The sequence below is a fragment of the Actinia tenebrosa genome, unplaced genomic scaffold, assembly GCF_029948245.1.
Source record: "Actinia tenebrosa isolate PJP-AT-01 unplaced genomic scaffold, QUT_ActTen_1.0 PGA_scaffold8__29_contigs__length_14323225, whole genome shotgun sequence".
Taxonomy (NCBI): Eukaryota; Metazoa; Cnidaria; class Anthozoa; order Actiniaria; family Actiniidae; genus Actinia; species Actinia tenebrosa.
Window position 1 is genome coordinate 13,152,132 of NW_028292585.1, and position 23,127 is coordinate 13,175,258.

A 23,127-nucleotide genomic window follows, 5' to 3' on the forward strand; every position below is an offset into this window, starting at 1 on the left:
CTACGACAAATAACATTTTACTAGTAATACGAAGCGTAGAAAAATTGGAAGAGGGCGAGGGCGGGTACTGTCGGTCAGTGTGTACCGGGTATTGCTAGTCAGGGGTCGAGGGGTTACTATTTATATTGTGATGTGGACGGGAGGGGCAAAGACTTGCTGACAAAAGAGAAAGAGGTGGAGGGGAGGCAAGTCACTCGTAGCCCATACACTAACTTCGTGGGCATTATCTTAACCATTGTCCATCACCTTAACGTGAATACTTTCACTGTATTCATAACAAAATTTGTTGATATTTTCATGTCATTCATATTTTGGGAATTACTTTATTTAATATTCGCAATGCATTGCAATCGACAGTGGCGGGTGCTGTCAAGTGGCTTTCAGGAGATTATACCACTCATTAAATATAACGAAAGTAATTATAAAATATCAAATGTCAAATATCAAAAAAGTAAAAAAAGCGAAAAAAGTAGCATTTTCAATCCATACATAAATTAATAGTGTACAAAGTTATAGTTATGAATTATTTCTAGGGAAAAGGCAAGTTCCCTATAATTTGATAATAATAATAATAATAATAATAATAATAATAATAATAATAATAAAATAATTAATGGAACAATAAATCTCAGCTTCATTATGTTACTCCCACAAGAAATTATAAATATTTAAGGAAGTTTCATTTGAGCGCGAGGGCGGCTTTTCATTGGATTTTTGTTGTTCTAAATGTCGTTCTGGCTGAAAGCAATTTCAAAGTCATCACACCGACTTGACTTTTCGTGTGCAAAATTCGATATCTTTTGAAAATCGTAATTGTATTTTTTATAGAAAAATTAGAAAGGAAAAAACTTGTTTAGGCCATTAACCATAAGTAAAAGGATAACGAATAATTCAAGCTTCATTAATCATCTTTAAGATCATTCACTATTTCTCGATGACCTCTCGCTTTAGGACGTCTGCCAAAGCCCTTCTCATAGCCAGTTTCTTTTCGTCGGTAGGACTTGGAGATTCGGACGGCGAAATGACTCGTTCTCCGGCCGTTACCCGATGAACAGCTCGTGCAGACGTCGGCCGAGCCTTCGGTTGTTCTTTGGTATATTTATGCAATTTCTTTTCACGTTCTTGCTTCTTCATTCGCAATAATACATCTCGTTGCTGTTTCAAGTATTCTGTTCGACGATTAAGCTCGCTTTTGGATATTTCTGTCACCTACGAAAAATACATTGGGTTAAAGTTTTTCATTAATATTTCACATGGTATTAATGTCATCAATCTATGGAGTCGATTTTGTAAGTGTGAAAAACGTCGGCACGGTAACGGAATAGAATACGAATTAAGACGAAGATGGTGGTGGCCGCTGCGCTGATGATAATGGTGATGATGATGATGGTGACTAATGATGAAGATGAAAGAAGGTAGAGGTGGGATAGTGATGGTGGTTGTAGTGGTGATGATAATGATGGTGACTCATGGTTAAGATTAAAGGCAATAGAGGTGGAATGGTGATAATGATAGTTATATATTATGATGAGAAGAGATAACTAGCTAAAAACTAGTGTGAGCTGCGTCGCTGTTTCTAATGAAACAGTAATGATAAATGGGTTAATGTTACACTGTGAAAAGATGAAAAAAACTTACTGACTTAAGAGCTCTTTTACTCGACGAAGGACTAGTGTCCGAAACGTTAGTAAGTTTTTTCATCTTTTCACGGTGTAAAATTTACCCTTTTATCATTACTGTATATATTGATGATGGCGATGAGGTGGAATGGTGATAATCAAATGATGGTTACATATTGATGATGGTAATGACACTGATGGGAGTGATGACAATAATAATGTACCATCATCTTTACCTTTGCTGGTGCAGTTGAAGATGCTGATGATGCCTCAGCTTTTGCACTAGATATCCAGCTTGCTGCAGCATCAGCAGGAGAAGTACTCTTTTTAGAAGGCCCCAGTGGAGGTAAGGCCTGTTTAGATGCCAAGGGCTTCACTGCTTCAGTTTTTGGTGCTGGAGGAGAAATTGGAGTAGAAGAGGAGGCAGTAACCTCTGGCTGAACTTTCTTTGCTACATTTGAATCTTTTTTGGGTTCTTGTTGAGAAATTATACAAGACTTTAGGGCTTTTTGCATTTCTTCTTGTTCACGTTCTGCTATTGATTTTAACCTGAGAAAATAAAAATTATTGTCAAAAAAATGTCAAAAAGAGGTTCTAATGTAAGCTCCATTGGAGCATTATGATTGAAAAATATTTGAAAATGTTAGCATTTGATGGCCTTATGTGCCTCTGCAAGGAAAGCCATAAGTAAGTAAAAGGAGAGCTTTGGAAGAAAAATAGAGCTAATAATTTGTCTTGGTGTAAGATAATAGATTAGATTATGTCCATTATTTGAGTTGTAAACATATATTCATGTTTCTTAATGTTTGAATATTTAATCAAAAAAATAAATGAAAAATAAAAAATAAACTTAAAAATTTTTTAATTTTAAAAAAAAGTAAGAAAAAAAAAATTATATTTAAAAAAATGCACAACCATTAAACAAAGAAATGATACCCTTGAGTAATGTAATGGGGAAAAAATGCACCAAGATAAATAAGGTCTATTAAAAGATAAAAGAAAGTAATCCAATGTGATGTGCAATAACACGAGACTCTAATAACATGTTTGAAGTGAAGGATAATCATGAGTTGAATATTTAAAACTTTAGGAACTTGTTGAGAAAAAGGCATGCGAATCCACCTGAGTTCCAAGGCATTTTCAGCCTCTTCAAGTGCCTTGGTTAAGCTTTTGCTGCCAAAGAGAAATCAAAAGATACATCAAAATGCAATACGTCGAGTATCTTCCAAGTTCAATCAAGAGTAAGATATATTATGTAAGTGAAATGAAGAGAAAGTGAACGGGTCAAACAGTCTGGTAAGGGAAAGAGATGGAAAAAGTATGGCATTTAAAGTCAAGTGAATTTCAAATAAAACTTTGATATATATAGGATAGATAAGATATATAGACTATAGGATCAGGAAAAGAACTAGAAATTAAATGATTGAATGGACAAAACGAATTTGATGGTTGAAAGAATGTGAATCAATAGGGATTGAAATTAAAGAGAGAGAAAGAATGTTCAAAGCTGAAAAAATGACAGAGAATGGGAAAGAATAAACCTGGTTTGTAAGTCATGAGGAGTGTCCTTGTCACACGGGAGAGCTTTAGCCTTGGATGAAGGGCTGTATTAGACAAAAGCACCCCATATAAGAGAAAGAATAGGTTAGCACTCTCTGGTAAAGATTAAAGAGCAAATATTATCTAATCAAATTCAGCACAACATGTAAGGAGCTCAGTATTAGTAGCTAATCGCTGTGCAGATATTAGTCTGAAAAGTATGAAGAGACAGTACATCATTATTTTGGAATGCGCTACCTGTATGGAAAACCAAGGAAGCCCAAAGAACAAATGTCAAGAAATAATGGCAATTCTCAAATTGAGCAATATATGCTATACAGCCATCAACATAAGTAAAGTATGAAGTGCTCATAATCACGAGTTAATAATTAGTATATTATGGACAGTCCTTTGCACAATCCCAAATACAGCAGGTTAAAATATTACAATTAAGAATTAAAATGTCTCCCACACTAAAAGGGTTCCAATGACAGTGTCACATGATTTGACACCAATGTGACCTGAAGTTCTCATTACTAGGAGATGTTATATTTCAAGCAACAGTGCCTGCCTTTATTTTAGATCCTGAGTATTAAATTAGGACTCTACAACGTAGTCAGTCTAGCCTTAATACCATCAGCTTTTGGACCTCACTGAATTATATGAATTTGATGAAGCTCAACATCTATCTATGTCATCTATCTCAACCACTATGACTGTAATCAAACTTCTATAATTATGATGCCTGCAAACCTCCTTTCAAACCAGCACACAAATATTAAGGGTTTGAACAAACCTCATGCAATGGAGTTCCTTCACTTTGAAACCCCAAATTTATATCACTTGAGCCTCCAGGAAGTTTAAGATTGTTCAGGACTTCACTGAATTGAAAACCTCATTTGAAAAAACTATGGACATACTACCAATGTGAGCGTGATACCTATTTTGTTCCCTTTGCTGACTAAGACTTCTCATATTTCTTCGTAAAAAGTCATTCAATTGATGGAAACACTTGGCAAAAAGGATTAATTGTGGCCACAGTTAGACATGTTGCACTGTAAGGCACACATACGACATCAAGCTTTTTAACAGTCATACAGAAAATTCTCAATCTAGACTGACAAAGCCAACCTTGCTGAAAGACTATTATGGTCTAATTACATACCTTTCCTGTTCTTCATTAGACTGCATTAAAGTTTTCTCAAGCTCTTGCTCTTTGATTTTCTCTTCCATTGATTTCCGGTCATATTCTTCTTTAGAAAGTCGCAAAACCTCCTGCATGATTGCGTCTTCTTCATCAAGGGCTTCTGTTTGCACAGCAACTGGTGTTGGTTTTGGAGGCTCTTCTGGTCTGTTTCCCTGTGACATTTGACCTCGCTGCTGGATGAGCCTTAAAGCTTGGAGCTGTAGTTCAATGTTTTTCTGTATCATCAAACGTTTGAAGACCTCAAAATCCTCTGCTGCCCACACTTGCTCAAATATGTTCTGTAAAAAGAGAATTTTTGAAAGCGAGAAGAGAAAAATGGAGATAGGAATATAAGATGGAAAAATTAAGTTAGATTACTTATGGAGATTACCACAAGATAGGGGAGGTATGAATATTCTGGAAAGTATCCAATAATACAACATATTTACTTGAATCTAAATATATCAACTCAAAATTCCAATTTAAAGATAGCTGTGCCTTTGTATCAGAGTGAGAAGAGTGGTGAGCTTGCAATGATAGAGACCTTTTGTTAACACATTGCAACATAATTCCTGTCCCTATGATTGCAAGCTCGGTACGGCTACCTTCGGTAGCTAGGTACGGCTACCTTCGGTAGCTAGGTACGGCTACCTTCAAGATGGAGCAGGGAACTGTAAAGGGGATTATTCCCATTTATATAATTCCCATTCAATATACTTCAATATATCTTCTCAAGACTACCTTGTTCCTTATTCAATTAAGTTTATTACGCTGTACTACTGTTACTCAGACACTCCCAACCACTTGAATATTCTGAATCCCCTTCTTTGTATTATAGTGGCCCATTTCATACCTTGTGAATGTCGCTCAATTGTGCATTGCCTCCTCTTGCCTTACACGCTTGCGTGAACTGCTCCGTAGTAATCCCAATATCTTTCAAAAAACTAGAAAGCAGCGTTTCTACCTATAACACGTTCAAAAACTCCATTAAATAAATACAAGAGGGTAGCATAGGTGGTTGTCTTTCACCGCTGTCAGTCCAACGGGTCACTGGTTTGAGCCCTGCGGTCACCACATGGGAATTGAGTTTGTTTGATGTGTTGTTCTCTCCTATGCTTTGAGGATTTTCTCCGGGTTCTCCGGTTTCCTCTCTCCGTAAAAATCAACATGTGAGTTGGGAGTTGTGTGTATAAAATATTCGAATGTAGTAAGGAGTGTGTATGGAGGATACACCAGGGGCGGCGGAAGCTAAAAATTTGGGGGGGGGGCACTGAAGATTATATTTAACGCTATGTGATAATGACAATGTTTTGTTTAATTGCAGACGCATGCGCCGTAAAACAATGACTAAGAACTAATATATTTTGGGGGGCCAGGCCCCCCCAAAACATTTGGTGGGGGCACATCTCCCCCCGTCCCCCTCGGTTCCGCCGCCCCTGTACATAGCCCCACAAGCTCTTAGCTTAATTTATATGCCTACCATGTATAAATAAAAAGATTTATTTATTTATCTAAGAGAAAAGACTGGCCATGGCCCATGCAAAACAATTCTATGGTTTTGCTTTTGAAAAAGAAATTATTTCTATTTCATATAATTCCATGTTTCTCATTTCCAAAAATTACTTCTGATACATTTTTTTATTATATTCTTTCTCTCTCAAACAAAATAAAAATTTCAAAAAGTATTAAACGGCTGTCACTAATGTCAAGAACAAAATCCCAAGTCCTAAAAGAAATGTGAGAAACATTTCAGGAAAGACTCGCATTTTGGACGAAAGTCAAAAATTATAAAGAGCAAATAAATATGAATATAAAATCCAAAGAAAAACTCCGACAAGTTGTCAAACTTCGGTCCTATCCACTGGTAAATTATTTTTTTTTCATATTTGCTTTATTAGGAAAACAAAACTTCAATAGTCGCAAATATAGCTGAATTGAAGTAGGTGTATAATCGAATATGACCGCTTCGGGGATTAGAATAAAAAATAATTCTTCGTTTATATTCCCGAAAAACTTCGATTCCAAAAGGTAAGAAAAATATCTACCATGTTTTTATATTCCAAGTGAATCTCCGTATAAGTATCGTGTGCCTCGCTGTCGGGATCAAAGACTGTCAAGAAGAGAAAACATAAGGTCAGTATTTTTAAGCACCCGGTGGTATTAGTACAGCTGTTGAGAGAAGAATGAGGTTTTTAACTCAAGCGCAGACCAAGGTATTTTTATCGCGAATGGTGAAGGATGAAGTAATCTTACCTAAGCATTTCTCTTCTACGAAGGTTAATACAGGAGTGTTCCATATGGGGGACGTTAAAAACCCGATTACAGCATCGAAAACAAATTCTGAATCCGCAGCCATTTTGATCTTCCTTTTTTCTTCCTGACTCTTCTTGATCAAGCCTCCTTTCGAAAGAACAACAATTGTATTACGTAGGGAGGGGAGGGAGAGAAACAGCTATTTGTACCAATAAAAGAACCTTGAAAAAAATCGTACAAAAACATGTACTTAAGTAGAAATATGACTTTTCAATTATTAACTTGCTATTTAAGCTTTCTCGAGCTAAAAATTAAGTTTTTTAAAATGACAATTGTCTCTCCATTTTTTTATATTTTGGGAACAAATTGTAAACTTCTACCTCCCTCTTAGTTCATGCAGACTAGTTCCCATTCTTTTAGTTCCGTTGCCGCGGTTACCGTGTAAGTTTACATTTCAAGATGGCGGACAAAAGTGACATGATTTACCATAACAAACTTTTGATATTGTTTTACTCTAAAATATAGCCTAGTATCTAGAAATCTGCTGCAGAAACTTATCAAACATGCTTTCTAAGCGCTCACAGTCATCTGAACTTGCCGGATTAGTCACTAGTGCTGTTCAAAAACTGCAAATTTTGGGTCAGTTGGACAATGTTGTTGTTCTCTTTCTTTGTTGAAATTATTACAGTAACTCTTTTTCGGATCAATAATTAATGCAGATGAAGCTTTAGACGCAATATTTTTGCTTTTGTTCATTGCAGATGAATCTATCAAAGACAAAAAGCGAGATGAAGAACAAGGCGACTTAAAATTAAGTGTAAAACAGATTATACAAGCTGTAAAGGAATTGGTAAGGTTTGAAGCTTTAATTGCGATGACTATTTACTCCTACGCCAGCTGACTAATTAAATGATGCCTCGGGCTTTATTCTGAGATAAGATTTCACAGACTGGAAAATATATTGCGTTCAAAAGATATCTTTATGTCTATCTGGCTCACGGCAGGCCAGGACTTAATGATAAATGATTAGTCTATTGACAGCTGATATAGAGTTTGCAGACAGCTTGAGTATTATCTGTCTCTGATATATGTGGTTTAAAGACAGGAAAACAGTAGGAGGGTAGTCTTGAGTCAGGATTTAAAAGCATTAAGACCTAATTAACGCCTCATTAAATCTTTCCAGGAAATGAAGTAGATGGAGGGGGTTTGGAATTTCCAAGGGGTTGGTATATAAGGAGGGTACCTTCATCTAGTAATTTCTACTTTTTTTACAATTAATGTAAAAAACTGTTTGTTTCTTTTTGTTTTGTTTTGTCTTTTTCTGCAGGAGGCAGAGAGGCTAAGGCTGCATGAATTGCTGGAAACTGAAACTATTAAAGCAAGCGTGCTGCGCTATAAACTACAGTACATGCCTGGTGATATACGAGCTGAAGTACAAGGTTAATTGAAGACTTTTTTACTATTAAAAGTTTTAAATGGATTGGTGGTTGGGTAGAGTAGGTGGATCAGTTGCAGGATAAATGGATGAATGAAAAGTGGATGGATGGATGGATGGATGGATGGATGGATGGAGAATAGGATGAGTGGATGGATGGGTGGATGGATAGATAGATGGAGAATTGGATAAGTTTATGAATGGATGGGTGGATAGATGGATGGATAGATGGATGGATGGATAAATAGGGGGAGGGAGGGAGGGATAAATGGATAAATGGATAGAAGAATTGGATGAGTGGATGGATGGAAAAAAGGAGGGAGAGATGGATGGATTTAAGGATGGATGGAATAGAAAGGTTGATGAAGGGATCTGAACAAATAGGTGTTTGGGTGCATGGTTTGGGGGGGGGGGGTGGGGGTAAATAAATAGATAGATGGATGTGTGGTTTGTGAATATGTTGATGGAGAAACAAATTGCTATCATTTGTCAACAGCTGCTGTTTCATCAGCAAGACAATCCAATGAAGCAGAAATAAAAAGACTAAAGGTACCGTATGAATTCAATATCTCTAGCCACGAGTACACAACATTTTTTAAATTATTTCATTCAAGATATTTCTAAGACGTTATACTGTTCCTGTGTGCAAAACCAATAGATATAAGAACAGCTTCATGATTGCAGGCACACTAAATTACAATAAATTTTATTAATTTTATTAACTGTAGGTATTATTAATTTTATTAACTGTAGATATTACATAATTTAATTAATTCATAGCAAAGTTATTTGTAAATTTTCTGTATTTATGCAATTCAACCTTTGGCTGCATAAATAGATTTTAAATAAAGCATTTATCACATCTATCTATCTTTCAGGATCAGTTAAACAACATTACAAAGAATATTGCTTCCCTGGAGAAACGACAGCAAGATCTTGATACTGAAAACTCAAAACTCCAGTAAGCATATGCATACATTGCTTTCCTCGTTATAAATACTTTCTCATTAGTTCACTCCTGTGTGATAGAGCAGAGGTTTTCACACAAACTCCTAAAATTCATTTTCATTAAATGAAAGTAGAATTTTTTCACACATTTTCATATCAAAAGTAAATGATAAAATTTTTATCATTTACTTTTGATATGAAAATGTGTTAAAAAATTCTATTTTGCCAAACATCAGGAAAACTGAAAGCCCTTGTGATGATACTAAATGCCCCTACATCTCCTCTTTCTACCCCACTATTTCTCTCCATTGGCATAGCAAGGTCTTGACCAAATGGGGCAATCTACCATTTTTCCTGGGATGCAGTTGCTCCTCACTTGCTATGCCTCTTTTTTCCTCCTGTGTTTTGATTGCTTTTGTTTTCTGGTTTTCCTGCCAGTAAGTGTTTTTTTCTCTCTTAGTAATCCAATTCTTATTCCTTGTTTAGTTTTTTTGAACCTCATATATTATCTTTTTAGGCCAGTTCGGGATGATATGCAGACAGGCCATGACGAAATCATTGCTCTACTCAACCAGAAGATGGCTGACAAGGCCAGGTACAAAGCTATTTAATCATACACTTATGCTTAACCTCACATTATTCATCCATCTCTTACTTCATTTTTTTGTTCATTTGATCATTAATTTTGTTTGTTTGTCTATTCATTCATTTGTTTATTTGTTCATTTGTTCATTCATTCATTCATTTATTCAATCATTTATTCATTCATTCATCCATCCATTCATTCATTCATTCATTTGTTCATTCATTCATTTATTCCTTTTTTATTACTTGCAGCAAGCAGATCACCTTGAATGAAACCAGAGACAAGCTTAGAGAAACGTACAAAAGGGTGAGATACAAGTACAAATACATTTGCAAATATCAGTACGATGTACATGATTTAAGAGGACATCTTGGGTTATAGCCTTCTTACAAGAATTTCAAAAACTATATAACAACTTTTTTTAGGCTATTATGAAAAAATGTGAGGCACCTTCCCCAAATCATTGACCCTTAAAGATGAAATGTTTGTGTTTTAACAGATCATTGACCTAGAGGATTCCATAGTCCAGCTAAAAGAAGATCTAGTACATGAAAGAGAAGAGGCAGCGGTGGAAAAAGACAAACTAAGACAGTCTGTGGTATGTCAATAAAAATAGACACATTTTATCCCACATACAGACAACTCTTGCTTTGTGGACACCCAGATACCTCACATTTGCAGAACGTCTGTGGTACAGCTGTATGTCTAAATAGAAATAGGCACATTTTATTCCATATACAGACAACTCTGCTTCGTGGACACCCAGAATTGCAGACAGGAGGCAAATCCCAGGTCCAGTAATTTGTCCATCTATTACAAACACCCCATTACTGCAGACTCTTGTTATTGTGGACACCAAATGATGGTCCCTAATGGGTTTTGCAATAATGAAAGGGCATAACAATATGCTGATATTTATATTTTACAATATCTGTATGACATAATTAGTTCTAAGTAAATAAATTATCTGTTTTTAAGGCTGATACCCAGAAAAAAGTAGAGGAACAGAGAGAAACAAATGCTACAGTAAGAAAGTAAGTTATCCCTTTATTTTCCCATAAATAAACTTCATAGTTTGAATTGGGAGTAAGGATGGATTGGTGTTAATTGCTTGCCTCTCACCTCCGAGGATCAGGGTTCGTATCCCAGTCTTAACCATGTGAGCTGAGTTGGTTAGTTGGTTCTCTTTCTGACTCCGAGGGTTTTTCCAGCTTCCAGTTTTTCCTACCTCCTCTCAAATCAACCCTAACTAATTCAAATGGGTTAGAGCTGTGCTCCGGGGTCATACATGAACTGTATAGCGACTGCCAGAGGCACCTTCACATGCTTTCCTTCCCCCTTCTTTGAACTGTGCCACTGCTGTACTTTGCAGTGGTGATTAGCGATGACAAGAAGTTTTTTCATAAAATATAATAGATGGTTGATGAATTGAATGAATGGTGTTTCAGGGAGATTGAGAAGCTACAAGAAGAGCTGGTTGATAGTGAATCTGCTTTAGATTCACGGCGAAAAATGATCAGACAACTGGAGACTTCACGATCAAAATTGGAAGCAATAGAAGTTCAACTCAATCGTCAGCTACAGAAAGAGATACGTGACAATTCACAACTGACCCAAGAAGGGTAAGGCTAAAGCCTGGTTCTCGATAGTAATACAAGCCAACATAAGCAGACACATTTCCAAGCTAGTGCATGTTCTAGCTATGCGATGAAGGGATGCAAATGCAAGTGCAAGAGAAAAAAAGATATTGTTTTTCTTACATTGGCTTGTGCTCATGTATATGCTCGTATTGGCTTGCGTTGCTAGTGAAGAGACTACTGTGGTTGCACTCTAAATATCATTATGACACAGGCTAACACATTTATAATAATTGTTTGATTGATCAACTTCAGGATGAAGATTGTTAAAGAACAAAATGAACTGGCAGAAAATCTGGGATCTCAAAAAGATGAGTTGACTGAAGAAGTGAATGAGGTATATGCATACTGTGTAATTTTTTCTTCCTCATCACCACCCATAATCATCATCACCATCATCATCATCACCACCACCCATCATCACCATCACCATCATCATCATCACCACCCATCATCATCATCACCATCCATCATCATCATCACCACCATCCATCATCATCATCACCATCCATCATCATCACCATCATCATCATCATCACCACCCATCATCACCACCACCCATCATCATCATCACCATCACCATCGTCATCATCACCACCACCCATTATCATCATCACCATCATCATCATCACCACCCATCATTATCATCATTATCATCATCATCATCACCACCCATCATCATCATCACCATCCATCATCATCATCATTATCACCATCATTACTATTATCAATATCATCACCATCATTGTCATCATCCTTGAAATTATCATTATCATCATCATCAACATCATCAACATCATCATCATCATTACTATCATCATCATCATCATTGTCATCATCATCATCGTCATCATAATCAACGTCATCATCATTACTATCATCATCATCATTGTCATCATCATCATCATCGTCATCATCATTACTATTATCATCATCATCAACAACATCACTACCACCACCATGTCATCATCAACATCAATAGTCTTTTTAGCTTGGGCACAATGTTCCACTTTAGACTACATATCATTCCCTTGATACAAGTTAAATAAAGAGTTTTATTCTTAAGAGAATGACATGTGGTCTGTTCATGGGTTAACAAATAGCTGTTTGTTGTGTTGAAGATTTTTACCAAGGTTGATAGCCTACAGGAAGAAGAGACCAGCTTGAATACTGAGAAAACTATGTTAACAGAAGGTGAGCCTTGCAAATAGTATTGCCCAACTGCATCTTACAGTGAGGACACTCAAACTCTGAACACCTCAAGTTTTTTGCCACTTTTTAAAAAAAAATTCATACTTGAAATCATGCCTTGAACCAATTAATTGGAAAGAAGATTTATCTTCATCACTAGGTGTATTTCAACTCAATACTTTATTTCAGAGGGTTTGGAAGACACTCGAGCTCTGAACACTTCAATTTTTTGGCCACTTTTTAAAAAAAAAATCATACTTAAATCATGCCTTGGGCCAATTAATTGCCAATTAATTAATTTATCTTGATCACTTGGTGTATTTCAATTCAATGCTTTACTTCAGATGGTTTTTAACAGCAGTCTAAAAACCTGGAAAGAAATTGGAGTGCTCACAGTTCGAGTGTCCTCACTTTTCTTTGCCATAATTTCTTGTCCATCCTTTTCGCTTGACCACCCCTTGACTGGTATTAGTAACGGTCATCTCTCAGTTATTGGATCAATAATGATAAAAAGTTAGTTTTACACCGTGAAAAGATGAAAACATTTACTGACGTTTCGGACGCTAGTCCTTCGTCGGTGTAAAAGAGAAAGAGGTGGTGGAAAGGAGTGTATATATGATAGAATAAGACAAAAGAAACCAATGAGAGCAAGGTAGACAAGGAAACAAAAACGAGCAATCAAAAGACAAAAGAATGGGTTAGTTGAAACCAAAGCGTTCATTAATCCCGTTGAGACTAAGAGTGCCCAATAGGTGAATAAGCCACATTTCTTTGGTCTTGCGACAATCATTGTTGCCGTTAATCAAAGAAAGACCGAAAACACTTTTGTCTTATTCTATCATATAAACACTCCTTTCTACCACCTCTTTCTCTTTTACTCCGACGAAGGAGTAGCGTCCGAAACGTCAGTAAGTTTTTTCATCTTTTCACGGCGTATAATTTACCTTTTTATCATTACTGTTTCATTAGAAACACCGACGCAGCTCACAATAGTTTTTAGCTAGTTATCTCTTCTCAGTTATTGAATGATCATTAATCCTTGGTCATTGTCTGTTTACCAGTTCTCCAAGATTCAACAAAGGAGAAAGATAAGCAATCTGAAGTAGCAAGAGAAGAAGAACGAAAGTAAGTAGAGCCGTTTAGTTTTGTTGCCATACTGTGTCTTACCTAAGTCCTCACTTTGTGTCATGATTGGATGACTTATTGAAACACAATGGAAAGCCATTTCAAAGTTACGGATGTTGTACCGTATTTTCCCATTCGTGAAACACAATGGGAAGCCATTTCAAAGTTACGGATGTTGTACTGTATTTTTCCCATTCATAATAAAACCGCTCTTTTATAGTTGTGGAGTTTGTTGTTGTGCTAATCATTGTCAGCAGCACTGCATTTTCATTATCATCATCATTATACCATTGCCATCATTGTGATACCTAATGCCATCATAACTAGACGTCGCCACTAATAGCATCGTCATCATCATCACTTAATGGTGCAACGACATCACTGTCATTATCGCATCATCACCAACTCAGTTTAACCATCATCATCACCATTATAATCATTACCAACTATATTATCATAATCAATTATCACTACCATTATCAGAACGTCATCTGATCATTTTCATCATCATCATCATCATCACTATCATCCTACCATCATCGCCAGCCACCATCATCATCATCTGTATTCATCATCATCATCATCATCATCATCATGATCATGATCATCATCATCATCATTACAATTTATAAAGCGCTTATTCAGGGCTGCTCTAGGCGCTGTGAAAGATGAAATACAAAATAATACAAAAATGATGATTACGATAATCAGAAAAATAATAAAGGTCACACATTAAGAGCTAATTTAAACAAATAAGTTTTCAAAGAAGACTTGAATGATGACAAGCTCTCAGAGTTCCTAATTGAAGATGGAAGGGCATTCCAGAGTTCAGGTGCAGATACGGAGAAAGAACGGTAACCATAAGATTTCAGTTGGTACTTTTTGTGTTCAAGAAGAAAAGCAGAAGAAGAACGTAGGCGTCTTGGTGGAGTATAACGAGAAATCATATCAGAAATGTAGGATGGAGCCAAGTCATAAAGTGATTTGTACGTGATAAGCAGAATCTTGAATTTGATGCGGTCAGCTACAGGAAGCCAGTGCAATTTGATTAGGACAGGAGAAATGTGATGATATTTATGAGTGTACGTAATAAGGCGAGCAGCTGCATTTTGTACAGACAAGACAACAATATATGCATCACCACTATTATCAATATTAAGGCGCGAACACACGGTGCAACATTGCGCGCAGCATTGCAGGCAATGTTGCTGAAGTAGGATAGTTTTCTACTTCAGCAACGTTGCGTGCAACGAATTGCGTCGTGTGTCATGGCTCGCAACATGAATGGCATGCAATATTGCGCGCAATGTTGCACCGTGTGTCCGTAGCTTTATCGTCTCGATTTTGATGCATATTTCAGGTTACTTCGGGCAAAAGAAGCTCTATCGCAGCAGAATGCAGAGTGTGCCAGGATCAAACGAGAAAACCTGGACCTAGAACAAGAAGTGGAGCAGCTTAAAGAAAGCCATGAGTAAGAATACAAACAATAACCAAAAATATCTTTTAAAATATTTATTGGGTTATGGTAGGCCTAAAGCTAGAAGCTACTAAGCCTTTGACCCCATATATGCTCCATACTGAAGGAGTTCTCATTTACCTAAGGTTTGTAATGATAGCCTTTCCTTTGAAATATTAAAACGCTGTGTTTGAATTGTTCCTATTTGCAGAGCTACAGTTGAGACATTTAACAAACAAATAGAAGACTCAAGAGCAGCTTTGAATGCAGAACGAAAAGACAGGTAATTGAATGTCCAGTACGTAAAGAAGAAAAACATACACACTTTTACGTGTTAGTGTTAGAGTAACACAGAGTAACACTTGGCACTTCAATTGAATTTGAATTTAGAAATTGATTTTTGCGGAGGGAGAAAACCAGAGAACCCGGAAAAAAACCCTCAAGGCACAGAAGAGAACCAACAAACAACTCTACTCAAATAAAACACCGAGTTTTGGATTGAAACCGGGTCGCATTGGTGAGACTTGAGCGCCGTCACCGCTACGGGATCCCTGCTTCCCAAAAGAAACCCTTCAAACTTCACATCAACCACCTCTTGTGATTGTAAGCAGTGACGTAGTGAGAGTATCAAAGTTGTTCGGGCGAGCACACGCGTTATGGCGCGAAAATTCCCGCCAAATCCACAGGTAGCCCAAACAAAATAGGAAAATTTACTTGTTTCAGTCAGGGGAGAGGAAGGGGGGATATCCCCTCGCTATGCCCCTAATCGTAAACACATATAGAAACGACGCGATATTAATTGCGAATCGTAATCAAGACATTATCAATAGTTTTTACTCAGTGCACTGTTGTCTCTATGCAAATCGCACAGATTTGTTTACAGGAGTTATAATTTCACATTTCACAGGCAAATTCTCCAAACGAAGAGGGATAACGTTACTAAAGAATCCAATGAACTTAAATCAGACTACGGCAAGTACATGGCGTCCATGTCGAAAAAGGTTTCTGAAGGCAAAGGAGAACATGCGAGACTAACTAACTATGTAAGTACAGGATCAAAAGTACTATAGAATAGAAAATAATACCCGATAATAGTGGTATAGATATTTCTATATGAAAGAGTGCAACAGGATTTTTCATTTCGTTCGTCATTGCAAACAAATTCGTTGTGGTTTTTGTTGTCATATTATCAACGTTCCCATTTTGATCATTAATATCATCAACATCATCATCATCATCATCAACATCGTCATCGTCATCATCATCAACATCAACAACAACATCCAGCATCATCATTATCATTTTCATCATCATCAACATGGACAACTTTGTCATCCATGATTATCATCATCAATGTAATTGCCATCATTTTCACTATCTTGATCATCCAAGACTGAACTACCATGCCTTAACCAGGTCTTTTTATGCCCTCCATTCTCGCTCTCAGTCCTACTAGGGGGGAAGGGAAAGAAAGATAACCTCTGCTCGTAGGGTAAGACTGGGACTTCCCTTTTATTGGAAGGTGCATTGTATGGCTACTAATTCCAAATTTCGTTCAACTTTTTTTTATTCCTCGTTTGTACAGGGCACACAGCTCCAGAAGGATCTGAAACAAGACGAGATCGATATCATTGATAAACAGAAGCAGCTGAAGAAAGCAAAACAGGATTACACCATCCTGCAGAAAAAACTGAAAAGTGAACTGAAAACATTACAGGTAAAGCCGCCATTATACACGAACTATGAAACTACGTCTACGTTTACTGCGATTTTCACAAACCTTATCAGTCGGTACCTTGTATATTTTTGACTGGCTGCAGCGAAAAACCAAAATTCAGCGTGCAACTCGGAGACACAGAGTTCGCACGTTTATGAAAATCGCAATAAATGCAATAATGAAAATACTGGGTGGTCGTTATCACCAAACAAAACAAAACAAAGATGACGAGTGTATATAAAGTTTCGTGTGTTTGTCTTTCTTTCATGGGTAAATGTGATCTATGTGCCGTCTTAATTCATCTTGTGTTGTATTCTCTTGTGGTGAGCTGTTTATATTAATTGACGTCATTAATGTAACAAAGCTACTATTTGCCCGCTGGACGCCCCATAACGATTTGCGAATCAAGATGGTGGCCGTATCGTCAAAGTGGTTCGCATTACAATAGAAGAGTTATACAACTTAAATCCTCATTAAAAAGTTTGTTTTTCTTCTTTTTGATAACAGGAGAGCATCAGTAGACTGGATAAAGATAAAGAAAGAAAGAAAGAAATAATCGACGATAAAACGGTAAGAATGTACCTTACAACTGCAAGTGACAAACCGTTATTGTTATGTGGGGATTCTGGGTGACTTTGGACAATTTGACAAACAACTGTTTTTTCTCGACAGCCGGTTTTCAAGGATTTGGAAACACAGTTCAGAGAAGCTACAGAAGCCTATGACAAGACAAAGAAAAACATTGTTGGTGAGTAAGATGTTGGGATACTTACTGATATATCATTATCATTATATTATCTGCATCATGCAAGCATCTGCATCATCACATCATCGACATCATATCAGCATCAGCATCATTCAAGCATCAGCATCATTCAAGCATCAGCATCATTCAAGCATCATCATCATCATCATCATCCTCAAGCATCAGCATCATTCAAGCATCAGCATCATCATCAAGCATCAGCATCATTCAAGCATCAGCATCATTCAAGCATCATCATCATCATCATCCTCAAGCATCAGCATCATTCAAGCATCATCATCAGCATCATTCAAGCATCATCATCATTCAAGCATCATCATCATCATCATCATCAAGCATCAGCATCATTCAATCATCATCAAGCATCATCATCATTCCATCATCATCATCATCATCAAGCATCAGCATCATTCAAGAATCATCATCATCAAGAATCATCATCATTCAAGCATCATCATCATCATCATCATCATCAAGCATCAGCATCATTCAAGCATCGGCATCATTCAAGCATCAGCATCATTCAAGCATCAGCATCATTCAAGCATCATCATCATCATCAAGCATCAGCATCATTCAAGCATCATCATCATCATCATCATCAAGCATCAGCATCATTCAAGCATCATCATCATCATCATCATCAAGCATCAGCATCATTCAAGCACCATCATCATCATCATCAAGCATCAGCATCATTCAAGCATCATCATCATCATCATCAAGCATCAGCATCATTCAAGCAGCATCATCATCATCATCATCAAGCATCAGCATCATTCAAGCATCATCATCATCATCATCATCAAGCATCAGCATCATTCAAGCATCATCATCATCATCAAGCATCAGCATCATTCAAGCATCATCATCATCAGCATCATTCAAGCATCAGCATCATTCAAGCATCATCAAGCATCAGCATCATTCAAGCATCATCATCATCAAGCATCAGCATCATTCAAGCATCATCATCATCATCATCATCAAGCATCAGCATCATTCAAGCATCATCATCATCATCATCATCAAGCATCAGCATCATTCAAGCATCATCATCATCAGCATCATTCAAGCATCAGCATCATTCAAGCATCATCAAGCATCAGCATCATTCAAGCATCATCATCATCAAGCATCATCATCATTCAAGCATCATCATCATCATCATCATCATCATCATTCAAGCATCATCATCATCAAGCATCAGCATCATTCAAGCATCATCAGCATCATCATCATCATCATCAAGCATCAGCATCATTCAAGCATCATCATCATCATCCTCAAGCATCAGCATCATTCAAGCATCATCATCATTCAAGCATCATCATCATCATCAAGCATCAGCATCATTCAAGCATCATCATCATCAAGCATCATCATCATTCAAGCATCATCATCATCATCATCATCATCAAGCATCAGCATCATTCAAGCATCATCATCATCATCAAGCATCATCATCATTCAAGCATCATCATCATCATCATCATCAAGCATCAGCATCATTCAAGCATCATCATCATCATCAAGCATCAGCATTACCTTCATTATCAGAGGCCTATATAAAAATTACTCCTTCGTAATTTTAGTAACCCTACCAAATTGTGTACTCTTTTGACATTACCTTCATCGTCTGAGTCTCGTTATTTATTACGCCATGTCACCTACGATAACTTACCATATCGTTTTTCCGTAGATCTTAAAAACAAGAAGGCAAGTTTAGAGACATCAGTGGGTCGAGCGGAGAAAGAAGTGGAAAAAATGGCCACACCACAGGTAAACCAATAGTCTAGTTTATTTCACTGGATGACGGACTCTTGAAAACCGAAGATTTATTGATTGACTGATTTGTATGGTTTCTTCAGACTCGTTTGCGACAGCAGCTCAGAACTAGTCGCACAGAAGCTTTAGAACAGCTGAAGAATCATTCCAAAGACATCCAGGGAATCGAGAAAGAAATCTTCACATCAGGGCAGAAACTTGGCGCTATACTGAAAGAAAACCATAGGTATACCAGCACCTTGAAAAAGGTTCCATGTTTGTTTGTTTTTTTGTTGTTTTCCAATGGTTTTATTTGTTATAAAACAAAAGGTTGATTGGGAAATGACTATATTCAAATGGTTTTAAGAAGCAAGTGTGGTCAAGCTATCTAGCAAGAGCGCGGCCTCAGCCTGTCCATAGTTCGATTCCCACTGATCTAACACACTCATTTTATGCAACTTTTCTCTGATCCATGTACGTTCAGCTTAAAAAACCTTTCAAACGGAGCCTGACTGATGAAAATAATTGGTTGAAACCTCACTAACTTTATTATATATAGTTTCTAAATTGTTCTTCTTTGTTTTCTCTTTTCATCCCTAAAATCTTCAAATCAAAATTTTCAAACTCGTTTTGCTTAAAAATTATTATATACTTATTATTTACTTATCCTGGTTCTTTTTTTTTTTTCTTTTTTACTTCGTTTTGTTGTTGAATTTCAAGACTAAAGCAGGTACGTTATTAATTTGTTGTGAATAATAGTGTTCGGTTACTCCATTCTTTCAGGGTGCATTAGATTTCATCGTATTTCTTTCACCTTTCCCTCCAGGCGATCAAGAAACTAGAGCTTGAGATCAAGACTATTGACTGGCATATAGGCGCTAATGTAGCTACTAAAGAAGGCCTTGAAAAACAACTTGTTAAATACAGAAGTATGTATTGAACTGAAGTGATATTCTTAGCACGAATCATACCAACACAACACTCATCACTATCTTAACACCTGGTAGAGTTTGGACTTTCGTAAAAAATACTTGGTTGTTCGGCAAGATGTTTATTTCTTTTCCACTATCCTTTGGTTATCGCTGCCCAAAGCCAATCGAAAGGAGGGTAAAAGCAACGAAAACTAAAGTGACAGCTAGAACGCATCGTGGGGTCTGCGTTGAAGTTGCTTGCTTTCGAAACATTTTGTTTTGTTTTGTTTTGTTTTGTTTTGTTTTGTTTTGTTTTGTTTTGTTTTGCTTTGCTTTGCTTTACTTTGTTTTGTTTTGTTTTGCTTTGCTTTGCTTTGTTTTGTTTTTTGTTTTGTTTTGTTTTGTTTTGTTTTTTGTTTTGTTTTTTGTTTTGTTTTGTTTTGTTTTGTTTTTTGTTTTGTTTTTTGTTTTGTTTTGTTTTGTGTTTTGTTTTGTTTTGTTTTGTTTTTTTTTGTTTTTTGTTTTGTTTTTTGTTTTGTTTTGTTTTTTGTTTTGTTTTGTTTTGTTTTTGTTTTGTTTTGTTTTTGTTTTGTTTTTGTTTTGTTTTTTGTTTTGTTGTTGTTGTCATAATAGGTTCTTGTAAGAGTTGTTTTGAGTTGTTGGCTTTCGAAATGTTTGTTTCTTTTATTTGTTTGTTTATCTGTTTGTTTTTGTTCACGTGTTGTCATAATAAGTTGTAGTTGTAAGAGGCATAACTATATCTGAAGTTCCCACTAAAGTAATCTGTCGTATTTCATTCGATTTGTAGCGTACTTACATGAGGGCTGGAGCGAAGATCTCAAACTCGATGAGGTGAAATACGCTGCGCGCTCAACATGAACGTTCAGGCAAAGTTGCACAAGATCTGTTTCAGTAGCATTGTTTACTAGGCTCAACTTGTGAATGAAATTAGTACGGGTGATCAGTGCTCTGAGAAAACAATGCGATTTGTGTCATTATCGCCAGACATCATCATCAGTAGCAACAGTTTCACCAATGACAATCATCATGAAGATGTATTAGATCATAGAAACCATCACCACCTACATCATGCAAATATATATATATATAATTAGCGTTAACCATGACAATCATGATCAACTGCACATCACAGCGGCCGTCTTGGTGTAGCAAAACAATACTAAATTATTCAGAAACTTTCTATTGTCTGGTACACCAATATGGCTGCCTTGTCACTTGTCACGAAACGCTCTATACCATCAGCAGCAACGATCATGGATGGCAACATTCATCGTTATCAGTAGCAGCATCAGTAGCATCATTCCCCATGCTTATCGCCTATTCCATGATGCATCATTTTTACCTTGTAGGAATACGCAAAGCGAGACCTCAAAATACTAGACAACATTCAGTTGTTGCAGAACGAAACGCAAACAAGAGAAGGAAGGTAAAGACGTCTTTAACCGTTAGGTAACCTGAAAATTTAACCTGGATTTTTTTAGTTGACTTCACAAGCTTTTTCCGTTAAATCTAGAATCGAAGGAATTCATTCTCAGTTAGAAGAACAGTTGGTGGTGTTAGCCCATTTCATGGATGGAATAGCCAGCTTACGACCCAAAGGTAAGACCAAAAGATTTCTCGCTCGTTTTATGGTCTTGCCGTTTTTTTCCATGGCTGCGAAATCTTTTGTGCCTTCAGACTCCGCAGTACGAAAGGAGATATAATAACTTAAACGTATCAAGAATATCTTTTAGATCGAATTGGAATTTAGAAGTTGATTTTTGCGGAGGAAGGAAAACCTACCGGAGAAAACAAAAAACCCCTCGAAACACGAGAGAACTTGAATTTTTACAAACCGACCTCTCTGACAGAGTCATGAGCAAAGCCGGCAAACGGGAAAAAATGCGAGCGCGAGAGGTCGACTCGTACCTCTTGCAGGATTTTCATTTGCGTTTCGCGCCAATACCAGCGTGTATCTCTGTATTGAGCGCTAAATTTTCATACGTTGATTTTGGGGCGCTAAAATTGGCGGGAAACAAGTTAAAACATCGCCCAGTGTGTGCGGCCCTGCATGGGCTATCTTTGCTTTATTCAGCGCGCGTAACACCATGTATTAAACGAAGCACTTTACTAACTGAAAGTTAACAACTCTCCTCACATACGACGCCAAGCATTGGTAAAAGGCGATGCATTATGTTAGCAGCGCAAACGACCCGTGCTTCCCTTATGGGCACTGAAGAAATATGTTAACTAAAAAATATTAAGGTGTCTTTTCTCATCGTTTTAGACACGGCACAGTCCGAAAAAAGAAAAAGCAGAGGTTGGTAGATAACTGTCTGGACCCGGTGTGTTATTTCTACATTTATAATACACTCTACAAAATTAATCAATTCTGATAGGACAAGAGGTGTACAATTAAATCGTTGTAGAGTCCCAATTGCCCACTTTAGAAACGAGTTGACGACTGGTAACGAGGTTTTAGAATTAACCTAGTTGAAAAAAATAACACCGAAACAAGAAAGAGTACATCGAAATTAGTAAATTTCTGGAGTTTCAAGATTTTGGGTTTCATACCTTGTGTGTAGCAACCTCCTAAACATCTCAAAAATTACAAAGAAATGTACGGTTACTGGGGACGCTTGTCCCTAGTAAACATGATTATTACTTAAATCAATATGAAAATCTTATATACTCTTACAAAATGTTAACGTAATTTATTTTTTACCCAGCTGAAGGACACAAAGAAGCTGGTGATGCTACGCGTCACGATGTGTCACGTAAGACACCTCGAACATCACGCGAGAAAGTAGCGAAAGACGACACTGAAGCGAGCCCACAAGACGACAAAAAGCAATCAGAAAATAGCTGAAACTAAGACTGTGGCGAATTTTTATGTAAAAATATTTATAAAAGGTGTAAATTTTAAGATGACATAATCGCAAAAAAGAATTAATAAATGAATATTTTTATTATAGAGAGATTATATTAAGG

At 36.8% G+C, this 23,127-nt stretch overlaps 2 protein-coding genes across 4 annotated transcripts; one reads left to right on the forward strand and one right to left on the reverse strand.

Annotated features, from left to right (window-relative positions):
• Positions 1–307: 307 nt before the first annotated feature.
• LOC116299358 (uncharacterized) lies at positions 308–6,726 on the reverse strand. Of its 3 annotated transcripts, XM_089024259.1 has the most exons (8): positions 6,598–6,726; positions 6,390–6,454; positions 5,198–5,308; positions 4,324–4,643; positions 3,161–3,223; positions 2,742–2,792; positions 1,856–2,168; positions 308–1,209 (listed from the first exon to the last, which is right to left on the reverse strand). In XM_089024259.1, exons 1-8 carry the CDS (start codon positions 6,698–6,700, stop codon positions 925–927), a joined length of 1,311 nt encoding a protein of 436 aa, XP_088880385.1. In that variant the 5' UTR covers positions 6,701–6,726; the 3' UTR covers positions 308–924. The 3 variants fall into 3 exon arrangements, with proteins under 3 accessions (XP_088880385.1, XP_088880386.1, XP_088880387.1); XM_089024260.1 differs by lacking the exon at positions 3,161–3,223; XM_089024261.1 differs by lacking the exons at positions 2,742–2,792; positions 3,161–3,223.
• A 337-nt stretch (positions 6,727–7,063) lies between these two features.
• LOC116299335 (uncharacterized) lies at positions 7,064–23,110 on the forward strand. Its single transcript, XM_089040880.1, has 27 exons — positions 7,064–7,236; positions 7,359–7,447; positions 7,925–8,036; positions 8,529–8,581; positions 8,911–8,993; positions 9,498–9,575; positions 9,818–9,872; positions 10,066–10,164; positions 10,545–10,600; positions 11,015–11,188; positions 11,459–11,540; positions 12,325–12,397; positions 13,456–13,519; positions 14,880–14,990; positions 15,187–15,258; positions 15,883–16,018; positions 16,561–16,692; positions 17,200–17,262; positions 17,365–17,440; positions 19,161–19,240; positions 19,330–19,494; positions 20,052–20,154; positions 20,945–20,988; positions 21,507–21,583; positions 21,671–21,756; positions 22,424–22,456; positions 22,866–23,110. Exons 1-27 carry the CDS (start codon positions 7,161–7,163, stop codon positions 23,003–23,005), a joined length of 2,412 nt encoding a protein of 803 aa, XP_088897006.1. The 5' UTR covers positions 7,064–7,160; the 3' UTR covers positions 23,006–23,110.
• Positions 23,111–23,127: the final 17 nt, after the last annotated feature.

What these genes read in the sequence shown, in the direction of transcription:
- LOC116299335 (XM_089040880.1), top strand. Translation starts at nt 7,161, where the DNA reads ATGCTTTCTAAGCGCTCACAGTCATCTGAACTTGCCGGATTAGTCACT. An exon ending in TCACAACTGACCCAAGAAGG is followed by an intron (nt 11,189 to 11,458) that starts GTAAGGCTAAAG and finishes GATCAACTTCAG; the next exon opens with GATGAAGATTGTTAAAGAAC. An exon ending in ATACCAGCACCTTGAAAAAG is followed by an intron (nt 19,495 to 20,051) that starts GTTCCATGTTTG and finishes CTTTCCCTCCAG; the next exon opens with GCGATCAAGAAACTAGAGCT.
- LOC116299358 (XM_089024259.1), bottom strand. Translation starts at nt 6,700, where the DNA reads ATGGCTGCGGATTCAGAATTTGTTTTCGATGCTGTAATCGGGTTTTTA. An exon ending in GAAAATGCCTTGGAACTCAG is followed by an intron (nt 2,169 to 2,741) that starts GTGGATTCGCAT and finishes TTATTTTCTCAG; the next exon opens with GTTAAAATCAATAGCAGAAC. An exon ending in CTTCAACTGCACCAGCAAAG is followed by an intron (nt 1,210 to 1,855) that starts GTAAAGATGATG and finishes TATTTTTCGTAG; the next exon opens with GTGACAGAAATATCCAAAAG.